Raw genomic sequence first — 15,918 nt, forward strand, 5'->3', positions numbered from 1 at the left:
CTCCCCAGTGTTCTCCACTTCCTTCTCTTTCCACTAGTGTTCGTCCACTCCAGCGTCTTCCAGTACCACCCTTCCTTCCTCCTCCTCTTCTCTCTTACCCCTCCTTCCCTCGTCTCCGCCTCCCTCTCAGGCTCCAGGTCTTCGGGAAAACCCGGGGCAGATCTTAGGCCGGAACGCGACTTGCGCACGCGCAGGAGCTACGCCGGCTCGGCCGGTGGTTCGGAGGTTCCAGGCTGCTCAGTCCCGCTGCCCTCCAGGCCTCGGCTCCTGTTTGGGGCCGCTGCGCTGTGTAAGTGCCCGGCTAGGGCCGCGCGTTGGGGTTCCTGGCCGGAGGGGCTGGCTTGGGGCTTAGCCCGGTCTGCACCTGCCCAGATCCCCTGCTTGTCCGGGTCCCCTGCCTACCCATGTTCCCCTTGCTTGCTGGGTCCTCTCCCTGTTAGGTCCCCTTGTCTGCCCAGGTCCCCTGCCCAGCCGGGGACAGCCTGCTACCCGGTTGCAGTCGTTTGGCGCCCCGCCTACACCTGGGGTGCGGTGTGCGCACCTGAAGGATCTGCGTACACCTGTCTGGGATGGTCTGCACCTGCACCTCCTGGCGGGCCAGGCTGACTGGCTCTAAGTCCCTCCTCTTTTCCGGTTCTGGAACCTGGAATTGGGCTGCACTGCACGCCTTGCGCCACGCCCCTCGCCCACAATTCTGCGCCTGGAACGGGGTGCACCATCCCTAGCAGCTCCGTGCATCAAACCCAGCCCAATGTGATGTTTCCCTGGAATGAGATCTTTGTGCTGTAAACTCTAGTTTGCTTCTAATGACAGCTTGGGAGAAGTGTCACTTTGCACTGACCTTTGATCTCGCCTCTCTGTTACATCCCCTCTTGTTACATTGTTAAGAGCTTTCTGGTGTTAGGAGCCTTTAAGGGAGCTGAAACCAGGCTCGGTTGAGTTCAGGGAAAAAGTATGAGGCCGACACACCCCCTTTAAAAGCAGTGACTTTGCAGAGTTAAGGAGTTACAGTTGCTTCCTCATCTGCCTTGTCTGTTAACCAAACAGTAGCGTCAGGGGTATGACGTTGGAAACCTAGAATATTCCTGAAGACTTCCTGGTGAGGTTTGGTTTTCTCTTTAAATTGTTTTAGATGGTGGACCATTACTGGTAACGGGGAGATAATTGTCAAGAAACTTAATCTTAAAAAAAAAAAAAAAAAAAAGAAGCCGGGCGGTGGTGGCGCAAGCCTTTAATCCCAGCACTTGGGAGGCAGAGGCAGGCGGATTTCTGAGTTTGAGAGTTCGAGGCTAGCCTGGTCTACAGAGTGAGTTCCAGGACAGCCAGGGCTACACAGAGAAACCCTGTCTCGAAAAAACCAAACCAAAAAAAAAAAAAAAAAAAGAAAAAAGAAAAAAGAAAGAAAAAGAAAATAGTCCGTCATGGGCAGGAGGATTGCCAAATCAAAGCCAGCTTGGGGAACTTAGTGACACTGAGAATCAAAAGAGGGGTGGGAGCAAGGGCTCATGGGAAGAGCACTTTCCTAACAGTTGCAAGATCCTGTTGTGTCCCCAGCACCTTGTACAGTTCAGGGGTTCCAGTATTTTCACAGTTATACAACTATTCTATTCCAGAACCATTCCAGAACAACTTTTCATTACTGAGAAAGAAAACCAATACCTTTTAGCAGTCGCTCTTCATTGCTGATCCTTGCATAGGGCTGGGGGGGGGGGGTCGGGATGGAGTGTTAGTTGTTAGTAGGTACCGAGTTTCAGAGCAATAAGATGGAAAGTTCTGGAAATGGATGATGGTGATATAGTGCAACGCTGAACAGGCCTCATGCTTTTGGAACTATATGCTTAAAAGTGGCAAATCTTAGGTTCATGTATTTTTTAACATATTTATTTTTGAGGTATGGTTTCTCTCTCTACATAACTCTAGCTGTCCTGGAACTCACTGTGAAGACCATGGCAGCCTCAGACTCAGAGATCTGCCTGCCTCTTCCTCCTTTTTTTAAAAAAAAGATTTATTTATTTATTTATTTTATGTATATGAGTACACTATAGGTATCTGCAGACACACCAGAAGAAGGCATCAGATCCCATTACAGATGGTTGTGAGCTACCATGTGGTTGCTGGGAATTGAACTCGGGACCTCCTGAAGAGCAGTCAGTGCCCTTATCCTCTGAGCCATCTCTCCAGCCCCGCCTCTGGCTCTCGAGTGCTGGAATTAAAGGTGTACACCACCACACCCAGCTCTTAATATTTTTGATAGCTCTGTTGATATCTAGTTCATGCCTAGCTTCCCAGTTCTCCAGCTTCAAAGTATCAGCCTGTGGGGTTTCCAGGCTGGCAACTGTGTCAGTCAAAATTAACTGACATTTTTTTGTTATGCTTTGTTTATTTTTTTGTCTGTGTGGGGGGATTGCATGTAACTGCAGTGCCCTTAGAACTGGGAAGAGGGTCATAAATTCACTGGAGCTGGGATGCCAGGTGGTTGTGAACAGCCTGCTATGGATTCTGGGTACTGAACTAAGGAACCCCAAGAAGAGCAGCATTATTCTTAACTACTGAGCTGTCTCTTCAACTCCTTTGTATATATATATATATATATATATATATATATATATTTTTAATTTTAATTTTTTTTTACAAATATTCTTTTGAGATGGGGGACTCACTATGCAGCTCTGGCTGGCTTGAAACTTACTTGGTAGACTAGGCTAGCTTTGAACTCACAGAGAACTGCCAGCCACTGCCTTCTAAGAGGCTGGCATTAAAGGCACTTTCTTTTTTTTTTAAGATAAGCTATGACTGTGTAGTCCAGGCTCATCAGGAACTCATGACATGACTCTGGCCTCCTGAGAGCTATGCTTGGATCATATTTTGTCATTCTGTAGAGAGACCACATCTTCATTAGCAGTTCTACCTGGTCTTGGTTTCCTGAGGAATCCCTCCATGGTGGCATATCAGGAATTTCTTAGCTACTCTTGCTCATAAATAGCTTGTTTCACTGGTAGATGCCTGGTAGGACTTCTAACCTGAAGTGTGTTAAGTTTACATATTAAACTGAGGGATCTGACAGAGCTGGCATAGTAATACCCCTGTTCATGAAGAGACTCCTACTTCTTCAAGTCTGGACACTGGGAAAGGCTCACTAATGCTGGTCTATTTGCTCCATGATTAAGTTTCAACTCCTGCTTTTCACAAAAGGGATAAGTAGCCTTGTGGGGTACTGTGTGAATCACTTGTGGCTACCCAGAGTGATAGCCAGGGTTGCCTGTGGGGATAAATAGGGGTAGACCAGGAGTGTGACAAGTCTCTGCCTACCACTAATGATGTCAGTGTGAGTTCTGCAAGGCAGAGATATCTGTCATAGACTCTTTTCTCTTTGAACAGGCCCTCAGGATGAGCGTCCCCGACTATATGCAGTGTGCAGAGGACCATCAGACCCTCCTGGTGGTCGTCCAGGCCGTGGGCATCGTCTCTGAGGAGAACTTCTTCAGGATCTACAAGCGAATCTGCTCGGTGAGCCAGCTCAGTGTGCGCGACTCGCAGCGTGCACTCTTCATCCGCTACCGGCACCACTACCCACCTGAGAACAACGAGTGGGGCGACTTCCAGACTCACCGCAAGGTGGTAGGCCTCATTACCATCACCGACTGCTTCTCGCCCAAAGACTGGCCACAGACCTTCGAGAAGTTCCACGTGCAGAAGGAGATCTACGGCTCCACACTCTATGATTCTCGCCTCTTCGTGTTCGGGCTGCAGGGTGACGTGGCTGAGCAGCCGCGCCCGGATGTGGCCTTCTATCCTAACTACGATGACTGTGATTCAGTGGAGAAGCGCATCGAAGATTTCATCGAGTCCCTTTTCATTGTGTTGGAGTCCAAGCGCCTGGATAGAGCCACCGACAAATCTGGGGACAAGATCCCTCTTCTCTGTGTCCCCTTCGAGAAAAAGGACTTCGTGGGACTAGACACGGATAGCAGGTAAGTTTATGTAGGAATGGTTGACCTAGAAGCTCTGGGTTTGGCCCCTCCTTACAAAGCAGGCAAAAATGCTGCAAGAGCCTACTGCAGCAAGGAGGGCTCAAATGTGGTCCATTGGCTACCAAAGAAGAGGAGTCCCTTAGGGGTCAGCACATGCGCTCCTGGGTGTCACAAATCCCTTGGTAGGAAATATCCGCCAGCTATCACTGCCTATGAAACCAGGCTATCATGAGCTCGGGTGAGCTGTGTGTGTAAAACATACAGCACAAACTGGAAAAAAAAAAACAGATCAGAAATAGTTTTTGAATTGCTCTATGTTAGATGGAAAACAATGTTAACATTTGTTTCAACTGTTTTTATTTTATTATTTTATTTTTGAGACATGTATCCGGTAGCCAAAGTTGACTTCCAACTCTTTGTGTATCTGAGTTCCTCCTGCCTTCACCTCCCAAGTGCTAGTAGCATTATAGGCGAGCACCACCATACCCAACCTGTTTTAATGCTGTGCTGGGAATCCTGCATGCTGGACAAGCACTTTATCAACTGAGCCACTTCCATAGCGCTGTTTCTACTTTGTAACATTTGGCAGCTGGATCAGGGCTTGGTGGCTCCCACCTGTAATCCTAGCTCTCAGGTGGCTGAGGGTTACAAGACTAGGCTACATAGTAAGTTTGAGGCTGTTCTGAGCTACATCAAACCCTACCACCACCACAAACAAGCAAAAGCAAACTATGTGGCAATTAGACACTTGAATTAGCCTCTGTGGTTAGTGTTTCCTCTGTTAGTTCTGCTCTGGTGCACAGATGAGATGCTGAGATCGGACAGGTTGTTGCTGGGCTCTGGGAGTAGAGCCTAATTCTCTGACTCCCAGCTCAGGTATTCTGCAGATACCAGGTCTCTTCTTTATCTTATAGCTGCAGGAGGGTCAGAAACACCATCCCGGCGCCCCCGAAGAGCCACCTATATATGTGCAAGTGTCGCCATGTTCTGCATTTCAAGATGGAGCAGGACCAAGACTATGGGTTTTGTCTGTAGCCATGTTCCCTGCATTTCCTTGGCTCACCATTAGGGACTTAGTCTTCAGGCCATTTCTTGTGTTCATAACCCACTGCTCGTCTCACCATCTTGCCACTGGCTGTCAGCAGAGGAGCTGAGATAGATGCAAGCTCAAATGGCAGCCTTTGCCAAGAGAGGTTCCCTTCCTGTAGGGAGAGCTCTGTGCAGCTTTGTCACTTGAAGGTGTGATGCTCTCAGGCTGGAGCCCAAAGAATTGAGTCTGTCCTGCTTCATCTGTGGAATTCAGATCATGATCTCCAGTGAGGCTCAAATGACAGAATGTGCCTGCTGCAGAGTGGGTGCTGCAAAGTAGTATGCTTCTGGAATTCTCTAGAGTCACATAGCAGCTTTCTGCTTGGTGGTGAGTCTGACCCAAAAATGTCATGGAATTGAGCATAGGCTAAGGACAGCCCACAGGGTTGGAAAAAAAAGAGTGGCCCTGTCACACAGCCTGTGATGTTTGGCGATGTCTGAGAAGAATCTTCATGTCTCACCTGAACTGAAGCTTTTGGTGTGTCTCGGGCCTATTCTCCTTCACCTTTGCAGCAGGCCTGTAATTTCCTGGCCTGGCTTTCTAGAAGGAAGGGTTAGAAAGCCAGAGAGCTGCAGAATCAGAGCTCATCTCCCAGACATGCTCACTCCAAAGCCCCTATTCCCATAGACTTCCTGTTTGAGTGAGGTAATGGTGTCAGGAAACCACAGTCCAGCCCGTCCAGCCGTCTCCATCACATCTCCATAGTCTGTTTTCTGAGATGTTCTGGAGCTAGGACAGAGCCTCACACTTGCCTGCACTACCTGGTAGCATGCACACATATCCAAAGGGAAATGACATAGTGTCCATAGCATGAGGGGAAGTGTCAAGACACATGGTCCGTTTGGATTTGTCCCAGTAGCAATAATCTGGTTGTACCCACAGAGCAAATTCTCCTCTTAGAGTTGGGTGAGCATGGATCTGAGTCCCATACTTACACAGGCGCATCATCAGGGGTCTGGTACGTGTAGTGTGTAGCTCTTGGAGTTATTTTTGTTCCTGTATGTTTCTAATTTTGCTTGTCCCTCTTTCTTTTCTTTCTTCCTTTCTTTTGTTTTCTATCATACCGCCCTGTGAGTATGTTGTTGGGTCTGAAAAGGTAGGCTGTGAACACACCACTGAGAAAGTGGCTAGTTCCCTCATGTGCTGTTCCCATTGCCGCCATTGCTTCGAAAGCCAACACCGCTGCCTAGTTCCCTGTGTGTTCTGAGCAGTCCTTTAACTGTTCATTTCTTTCTTTTAGATTTTAGTTTCCTCAGCTCCTAACCCATTGGTATTTGATGTTTGTCAAAAATACTTGCTCCAGAGACCTCTTTGGTCTTTAGTATTTGGTGACAAATGAGCCTTTACTAACTCCTTTTTGTTTTGAGGGTGTGAGATGCTGGTTCATTGGGTGGCTGCAGAGGTTTTCATGGGGTTACTTTAACCTGGGACACCGAGAGTGCAGCCCCGCTTGACCCTAAGCTTGGAAGTGAGTGAGGCATGTGGCGGGTGACTGTGGCTGTGGGATGTGCATGGTGGTGGGGATGCAGGTCAGACATGTGGGGAGCAGAGCTGCTGTGGGGAGCTGCCTGCCTTCTCTATTTGCTTTTCCTCGAGGGGTCCATTCCCTATTCCTTTTTTTTTTCTGCAGTGTCTCACCAGAAAGGTCAGAGGTCATCCTAAGTGGACAGCAGTCTCTCTCTTTAAGAGGGCTCAAGGGTGCCTTTTCTAAGACCAGGAAGGCAGTGATCTTTCAAATAGCTAGTTTGTTGAGTCTTAAGCATGTGAAAACCTGTGTTACTGACCACTATTCCCCCTCTGCCTGCAGACCTCTGCCCAGGCTCTCCCAGGCGGGGGTTTCCTCCCTGATACAGGCAGGAAAGCTCACTCTACACCAGGGGAGGCTGCTGGCATGTTACTCATCTGCATCACAGACCCCTCAGCATCTGAAGTCAGCCTTCCAGGATGATCTTTGGCTGACCTAGTTCTTACTGTGTCCCCCTGGGTCACCTGATTGGAGGGCAAGGGTCTTGTTCTGCATCCTGCTGCTCTGGACACTGCCTCTGAGCCTCCATGTACTGCCAACGCTTTCATATTTCATTTACTTTGTCTCCATGGAGATAGGCTGGACTTGCTGAGAGGTTCCCTCCCATTCTAGGGCCTGAGAGCAAAAGGAAATTATTATCACAAGCTCAGGGAGTTGGGGCCATGCTGCAGGGGAAACAGCAGGGGGTCCTACTAGGGTTGCAGAGCCTTTCTGTCACTCACTAGGTCCTGCATTTATTCTTGTGACAATAGCTTGTCCTGGGCTTTCCTTTTCTCATCTGCTTACTCTAGCAGGTTTGTCACACAGACCTTTGGAGATATATGTCCTAGCCTGTCTTCTGGGTTTCCCTTGTGAGGGACAAGGACCCTCATTGGTGTCCCATGAAGAAGAAATTGCCTTTCTTAGTGAAGACCCCCTAGAAGTAGTGCAACACACAGCTCTGAACACTTTGTGTGTGTCCGGCCAGTCCTGCTGTTTGTCTAGAACCTAAGAAATAGATGAGGTGATCTGAGGAGCCTTTTGGAAGCAGGGAATGGGAAGAACCCCAGTAGCAGGACATGAGGAATATAGGTTCTTGGGGAGGTTGGCTTGTGTCCTAAAGATATTGCATATGTGGAGAGTTGTCTGTCCAGATTGTAAAAATCCTGCCGTGGCCAGGGGCTCTGGTAGTGGATTGTAGGCGGAACTTGTGTGGAGTAGTTTATGAGCGACCCTGTAGTGGCAGGAGGTAGGCGAGGCCATCCTCAAAGGAAGGGCCCCAAGCAGGGGCAGGATGGGATTGCCAGCTAATGTCCTGTCCTTTCTGTGGACCCAAATGGAAGATTGGGTTGGGGGTGGGGTCTGAGGAGTGTGGTGATACAGGAGTGGGAGGGGAGTTCCTGTGATCGTAGTAGCTCCTGGGGGAGAAGGCAGTGTGAGCTACTGTCCTGCCTGAGTATTCGCAGGCCCAGTGCTCTCTGGAGAAGGGGGAGGGCTGGTTAGGCTAGCACAGTTATCTCTCCCCCTACCTGTGTACCTCACATTGCCAGCCAAGGTAGGGGCGGCAGGCTGGCTTACTTTTGCAGAGTCAGCACTCACTAAGCGTTGAATTGGTCCAGCATCACACAGCTAGTGCGTGATGTAGCAGGATCGAGGCTCAGGCTGGTCAGACCTTCTCTCTACTGAGTCTGCTTCATAATGCTTGAACTTAAAGTAGGCCAGTTTTGGAGTCTTCCAAAAAACCAAAAACCAAAAACCAAAAAAATTTCCCCCTCTAAGTGCCCAAGCTCTATCACAAGCTCAGAATTCCTTGTTAGTGAAGTGGTACCCACCCTGCCCAAGAGACCCAGTATCTGCTCCCCCCCCCCCCGTGCCACCACCCTTCCCCCCCCAAGACAGGACACTCCAGCAAGGACATGGCAGGAACAATTAAACATGACACTTTTGTACTTCCCTTTCGTTGTGGTGCACCATATGTGTGAATGCCGGTGGAGGGAGAAGACAGTGTTGGATCCCCTGGAGCTGGAGTTAGACTATTGTGTGCTACCATGTGGGTGCTGGCAAATGAACGAAGGTTATCTGGAAGAGTAGAAAGTGTTCAGCCATCTCCAGCCTCCAGAGTGATTTTTTTTCCCCACTTCAGGTAGTGAGGCTAGGCCCAAGGCAGTGTTACTTGTTAGCAGGGCCATCCTGGTGTAGCCCTGTGACCAGGGAGCAGGCTAGCAAAAGCTGATGTGTCCTCTCTGCACCTTTGTGCAGGGATGCCTTAGTTCTAATAGCATTGAACATAGAGAAGCTAAGTAGTCTGAGAGTCAGGGGAGACTGACGGAGTTGGACCAGACATGGCTTCACTTCCTGTCAGGATCTGCTAGACCCTTTGATTCAGTCAGAACCGTACCCACTCCTCTATAGCTCATTCTTGAAAAGAATCTTGAAAAGAATTGCTTCCGATAAATGCAGCTGCCATTTGCTCTTGTAAAAGAATCACATCTTTGAAGCTGATTGATATTCAAAGGGTTAGTAGTGTTTTCAGAGGGTAAGCCTGCTCCATGATGTACGCTGGTCCACAGCACATCTTTGGCAATGTCTGAAGAGCCCCAGTCAGATAGCTGGCCAGTGATATGCAACATCTCTTTCTATAGAATAATCCTAGGGCTGTCTTATTTAAAAACTGAGACACATGCTCTGTGGTAATGTTGAAATTGGAGCCATCTGAGGAGAAGGCTCCTGCTATAGGAGTGTCTGCGTAGGGGGCAGGAGTCCCAGCTACTTCATAAAAACCACAGGGCAGCACAGCTTTGAGGCCAGGACCCCTGCAGCTCACGTGACTGGCAATGACTGCTGCTGGCTTCCAACCTTAGAGCCTAACACCAGCTTCTTGGCTATTCGTTAGTGGTAGAAGCCTGCATCATGTTCAGCCCTGAGCCGGGGGAGGGGCCAGCAGTAACAAGGCATTTCCTTTGAATTTTATCTTCCAGACACTATAAGAAGCGGTGCCAAGGACGCATGCGGAAGCACGTGGGGGACTTGTGCCTCCAGGCTGGGATGCTGCAGGATGCCCTGGTACACTACCACATGTCCGTGGAGCTCCTGCGCTCAGTGAACGACTTCCTGTGGCTAGGGGGTAAGACTGTCTGGCCAGATGGGCCGATAAGTGGACATGTCCGCTGGAATTTGAATCTGAGGAAACAGCACAAAGAAGGGCGAGGGAGGGGAAGCAGGCGGTGCCTGCTGATTGCTTTGTGGACTCATTTCCCTGACATATCTGCTGCTTACTCTGCTCCTAGCCTGCCCTGCACCCTCTGAAGGAGGTGTGTGTTTTCTTCTGCCTGGCCTCTTGGCCTGTGCTTTGGCTGCCATTGTTCTGTTTTTCTCTCTGTAGCCTTAGCTGTCCTGGGATTCACTTTGTAGACTAGGCTGGCCTCGAACTCAGAGATCCATCTGCCTTTGCCTCCCAGATGCTGGGATTAAACACATGTACCACCACCACCCTGCTTAGAGCTGTTGGTTTTAAGTTCCTCCCTCCTTTCTTCCTTCCCTTCGTCCTTCCCTCCCTTTACCCCTTCCTCCCTCCCTTCCTTCTTTCCTTTCCTCTCTTCTTTCCTCCCCCTCTCCTTCACTCCTCTGTCTAGGATGGAGCCTTGCTTGCTAGCCAAGCTCTCTGTCACCACTGTGCACACCCTCAGCCCTACTGTTAAATGTTTCTAACCCAGCATCCTTCCTGCCCCACAGCTCTGCACCACAGCCTGACACAGCACCTGCAGTATAATGTGTGTAAAACTGCTGCTCCCTCAGGGCTGATGAGATGACTTAGTGGGTAAAGGTGCCTTCTGCCAAGCCTGATGACCAGGCTTCAATTCTCCGTACCCACAGAGTGGAAGGGGAGACTGAAATCTCCTAAGTTGTCCTCTGACTTTGGCATGCACTCTACAGTACATGCCCTCATCCAATCCCATTAAATAAGTAAATGTAACAAACCAAACAAAAGAACCCTAAACATTATGATCCTATGAACAAATGAGAAAATGAAACTTTCCCTGCGTATTCAGGCCATCAGTGAAACTCTGAACCATGCTAGCCTCTTGTGTTGCTTGCCCTGATGTGACCTGTAGAAGGCGGGTGGCATGTCTCTGTGTGCTACAAAACTAGTGATTTTTCTTTTCTTTTCTATGAGACACGCTCTCACTCTAGCCTGTAACTTACTATGTAACCCAGGCCAGCCTTGAACTCACAGAGACATACTTGCTTCTTCCTCTGCCTCCCCAGTGCTGGGATTAAAGCATGCACCACCATGCCCAGCTCGATTTTTATTGTAAACTTTGTTTTTGGGAAATTGGCATTTTCAGATAAGCTGGCTGTTTTAGTCATTCTGAGTCCCTGCAGGGTGACTTTACCAATCATCTTCGCTTCTCTTCACCACCCAGCTGCCCTGGAAGGGCTGTGTTCGGCTTCCGTCATTTACCATTATCCTGGAGGAACTGGTGGCAAGACCGGGACTCGGAGACTCCAAGGCAGCTCACTTCCCTCAGAAGCAGCCAACAGACACCGGCCAGGTGAGCTTGCCTCTCTCCAGCCTGCACCCATTGCAGTCTTTAAGGAGAGGAGCAGCACCCTGTGCTGTCTTTTCCTTTTCATTAGGCCTGATGAGTGTTTCTAGGTAGGTGGATTCTATGCAATCTCGGAGGAGACATTTTCTTCTGGCTTATCGGCCTGACTGGTACAGGGAGGGTTTAAACGCAGTGACCACCACTGATTTCTAGGTCCTTGTTGAAATTCCCTGGGAGAATGGACTTGGTACCCATGTGATGGGTAACATTGGCCCCCTGGAGTCAGTTTTAACTGCAGATGCATGGACCAGGGATACGTCTTGTTTCCTTAAAAATTATCTAGCTAGTTAATGTTGTTTTTCCAGTTACTGGTTCCAGTGACGAGTGGAAGACTTCTCTAGATGAGGAGACCCACAAATGCTTAGTGAGCTCTTGCTCCCAGTGCATTACTGGTCACATTGTGGTGGCTGGACAATGATGAGCAACACCTAACTCAAAGCCAAAGCTACTTCATGATCTGTGAGACTGTTAGAAAACCTCAGTGAAGAGTAAGGCACATTTTCTCTTCAATGGGGACAATATAGTGTCTTTGCCAAACACAGCTCTTACTCAAAAGGGAAGGGGACGGTTTATTTTTCATTTCATTTCATTTATTTAATTTATTATTGTTGTTATTATGGTTTGAGATAGGGTTTCTCTGTATAGTCCTGGTTGTTCTGGAACTCGAGCTGTAGAACAGGCTGGCCTTAAACTCAGAGATACACCTGCCTCTGCCTCCCAAGTTCTAGGATCCAAGGCGTGTGCCACTATGCCTGGTTGAATCAGACAGTTTATTCTGAACCAGGTATGAGTGATTATAGGCCAGGAACAGAGTCGGCTTGTCCCAAGAGACATTTTCCTCCTATGGACATAGTTCCAAAGACAGCCATAAGTGAGTGAACTCATAAAAAACATTGGTGGTGGGGTTATCACTTTGGGGGTTACAGCAAAGCAGGGACGTCTCTGCAATAGGTCTCAGTTTCTGTCTGATGGCATTCGTAGCTTTAGAGTTGGTAGAAGGTAGGGTTCTGCTAAATTAATACATTACAAGATAGTTACAAGAATGTAGGCTCAGAGGTGGCAAGGAATGGCTGTTAAGGTGCTAAAGGCAGCCCAAGATAGTTTTGGTTCTTGATCTGTCACAGTCAAACTCTGCAGTCATGGAAGTAGTCATTTGGTTAGTCTGTGGACTCTTAAAAGGAGGCATGGCTTTCTCAGGAAACTTCAGTCCCCAGTAGCAGATGCATTAGAAGGGGAGTCAGAATGATTCTGTCATCGCCTACTGTAGAGCATGCAGAAGCTGCTAGGTACACCAGGTTCTGCAGGACATGCTCAGACGAAGGCATGTGAATCTCAAGGGCCCTTTGTGCTTGTCTGCCAGAAGCCCCTGGCGGCATCTCCATTATCAGAGTAGAAAGGGAGCAGGCTGAGAGACGACGCTGAGAGCAGGGAGGAATCTGCTCTGGCCTTCTGGGTTTTGATCTCCCTCAGATGCTGGGTTATGTGCTGGGTCTAGCTGCAGGCCCTGCTATGAGACCACAGCCAATGGAGTCTCACTTCTAGACGGCTCCCAGGTTGTCAGTGTGCTGCCCCCTCCCCCTGCTGTGACTGAGAAGCCCGGAAGCTTTTAGGGTAACAATGTAACGGTTCATCTTGTTTCCTTGCTGGGTGTGAACAGAGGAAGCCAAAGCAACAGAAGAACTGGTCCGTGTCTCAGGAGAAACGTCTTCATTTAGCTTTGCTTTGTGTGAAAATGTTGGAACTTTTCATTGTTGAAGACAGCCTGTACCTTAAAATACTCAGGTGACAGTTGGAAGGTGGGGAGGCCACAGAGACTGACTACTGTAGAAGCGGAGTGGCCTTCTGCTCATCGCAGACTGGATCAGGGGACAGATGCACCATCTTCTTTCAGATTCTAATCTTGAGAGCAGCTGGTGTGTAGTGTTAGCCTTGTGTTACTGCAGACAAGCCAAGCATTTAGCATTCTCCCTTACATATCATGAGTGAACACCCAGCTCTCATCTTGAGCCACAGAAGAGCAGAAACCCAGATGTATGTAACATTTTGTTAGATGTGATTGGGACCAAGTCATTTAATCTCAAGGGACTGAGTCAGGAGGATCACCATGAGTCCAAGGCCTGCTTGAGCTATGTAGTGAGTTCTAGGCCAGCTTGGGCTATACAGTAAGAATGTATTATAAAAGATATTGAAGGGCTAGGAGTATGGCCCTGTGGGTAAAGGCATTTGTCACCCAGTCTGATGGCCTGAGTTTGATCCACGTGGGAGAGGAGAAAACTGACTGTCACAGTTGTCCTCTGACCACACACACACACACACACACACACACACATGCACACACACACACACACACACACACACACACGCTAAAAGAGGCTGGGAAGATGGCTTAATGAGTCCAAACATGTGTTTTCTAAACATAAGAAACAGCACTGGGTGGCAGAGACAAGTACTCTTATCTATTTTCCCTACTTGCTGTGACAATATACTCTGACAAAATGTAGGGGAGAAGGTTTTATTTTAGTTAATAATTACAGGTGGCAGTCTGTATGGGGAGGGAGTCACAGTCACATGATATCCATAATCAAAGAGCAGAGAGGAAGGACCACCTATGATCAGTTCTCTTTCCCTGTTTGTATAGCCCAAGTCCCACATCACTTAACATAATCAAGACAGTGTGCTCAGGCATGCCTGGCCAGCAGCTTATCTCATAGGTGGTTCTAGGTTCTAGCATGTCTGCAGCACCACCATACAGTTAGTTCCCTGGAACTCACTGGCCAGCCAGCCTAAGGAAAGGATGAGTTTCAGGTTCATTGAGGGACTCTGTCTGAGGGAATAAGGTGGACCATGGTAGGGGAAGGCTGAGGCAGCTGTCAGTATCATTGCTTTTATGGTGATTAGCAAATAATAACAGAATGTACGACACTTCTATTTTTTAAAAAGAATTTTTTATTTTATGTATATGAGTGCACTGCAGCTGTCTTCAGACACACAATAGAAGAATGCATCAGATCCCATTGCAGATGGTTGTGAGCCACCATGTGGTTGCTGGGAATTGAACTCAGGACCTCTGGAAGAGCAGTCAATGCTCTTAACCACTGAGCCATCTCTCCAGCCCTTATTTTCACTGTGTGTGTGTGTGTGTGTGTGTGTGTGTATCTTTCTGTCTGTCATGAGTGTGTGTGTGTATCTGTCTGTCTGTCATGAGTATGTGCAGGTGCCTGCAGGGGCCAGAAGACAATGTTGGATCACTGGGAGTTAGAGTGACAGGCAGTTGTGAGCTATATAATGTGGTGGCTGGGAAATGAACCACGTCCTCTGCAGTCTGTAGGAGTTTCTAACCACAAGCTGCGTCTCCAGGCCCCAGCATTCAGCTGAACACTTTCAGCAGACCCTGGCTGAACAGTTTTCAAGTACATTTCCTCAGAAAAGAGGGAATTTCTTTCTCTCTTTAAAAAAAAATTAAAAAGTTAAAAAAAATTGTGGTTTTTTTCCCTTAAATTGTCCTTTCTTTTAATCTGTCTTTCAACCTTAGCTTCAGGCTACCCACAAGTGGGGATACCTTTATTCTGAAGATTTGTATGTGGACCTCTAAGTCTATAACTAAAGGATAAAATGTAGTTTCATTAAAAAATTAGAGCCGGAAAACCAGATATGATGCCGGGCTCCCATCATCAGAGCATCTGGGAGGTGGAGGCCAGAGGCTTAGGAATTGAAAGTCAGCCTTAGCTACATAGTGTATTTGAGGCCAGTTTGGACTACATGAGATCCTGTCTAAAAAAAAAAAAAGATGGAGATTGTAGCCCACTTGTAGAGTTCTTCCCTAGGATGGTGAGAGGACCTGGATTCCTTATCTAGGACCCCCCCCCCAAAAATGTATAGAACATTCTACATTCAACCAGAAGAAGGTGTTTATCAATCATTGACTTGTAAAGGTTTCTTAATAATGGTGGCCTCTACTTTTCCTTCTCTCTCAACTTGGTCATATTACTTATCATTAAATTGATCAAAACAGGCCTGAGGTGTGGCTCGCTGGTAGAACACCTGGTTCTCATCCCTAGCACCAGCATGCCATGGTGGGGGCTGGCATGACAAATGGTCCAAAGCCAGGCCATGATGGTTCATGCCTTTAATCTCAGCACTTGGGAGACAGAGGCAGGTGGATCTCTGAGTTTTGAGGCCAGCGTGGTCTACAGAGGGAGTTTCAGGACAGCCAGAGCTAACCGGAGAAATCCTATGTGGAAAAGAAAGAAAGAAAGAACAAAAGAAAGAAAGAAAGAAAGAAAGAAAGAAAGAGAAAGAGAGAGAGAGAGAAAGAAAGGGAGAAAGAGAAAAGAAAAGAAATGGTCCAAATATCTACCAGCACTCCTCAGCCTCAGGCAGGGCTTTACGGCTCCCAAATGGGAATGTTTGAGGGTTGGAACGAGTATTCTTTTTTTAAGGGACGGAGATTTGTCGCCCAGTGATTGAGTAGCAGGGTTAGGGTGTGAACTGAGTTGGCTTCTTACAGAACGCCTGCCTGTCACCATGAGCTCTTTTTCAGTGGCCTGGGCCTAAGGAGGTATCTGGGGAAACAGGGCAGATTGATGTAGACTGAAGTCTTGGTGGTTTTTTTTCACAGATTTATTTGTTTGTTTGTTTGTTTATGAGACAGGATACTACTGTGTAGTCTTGGCTGACCTGGAGCTTGAGATAGAGACTAGGCTGGCCTTGAATTTGTGATGATCCAATCTTCCTGCCTTTGTCTCC

At 48.1% G+C, this 15,918-nt stretch overlaps 1 protein-coding gene across 2 annotated transcripts in view; it reads left to right on the plus strand.

The window, feature by feature from the left end:
- Window positions 1-202: 202 nt before the first annotated feature.
- The window catches only part of Trappc9 (trafficking protein particle complex 9), a 461,796-nt gene continuing 446,080 nt past the window's right edge, over window positions 203-15,918 (plus strand). For both annotated transcript variants that reach the window (XM_028773229.1, XM_028773230.1), the window contains exons 1-4: window positions 203-289; window positions 3,379-3,971; window positions 9,544-9,689; window positions 10,990-11,118. In XM_028773229.1, coding sequence (XP_028629062.1) covers window positions 3,388-3,971; window positions 9,544-9,689; window positions 10,990-11,118 — 859 coding nt within the window. In that variant the 5' untranslated portion in view covers window positions 203-289; window positions 3,379-3,387. The remainder of the gene's footprint in view (window positions 290-3,378; window positions 3,972-9,543; window positions 9,690-10,989; window positions 11,119-15,918) is intronic.

Source organism: Grammomys surdaster, unplaced genomic scaffold (assembly GCF_004785775.1).
Source record: "Grammomys surdaster isolate TR1022 unplaced genomic scaffold, NIH_TR_1.0 224, whole genome shotgun sequence".
In the NCBI taxonomy this organism is placed as follows: Eukaryota; Metazoa; Chordata; class Mammalia; order Rodentia; family Muridae; genus Grammomys; species Grammomys surdaster.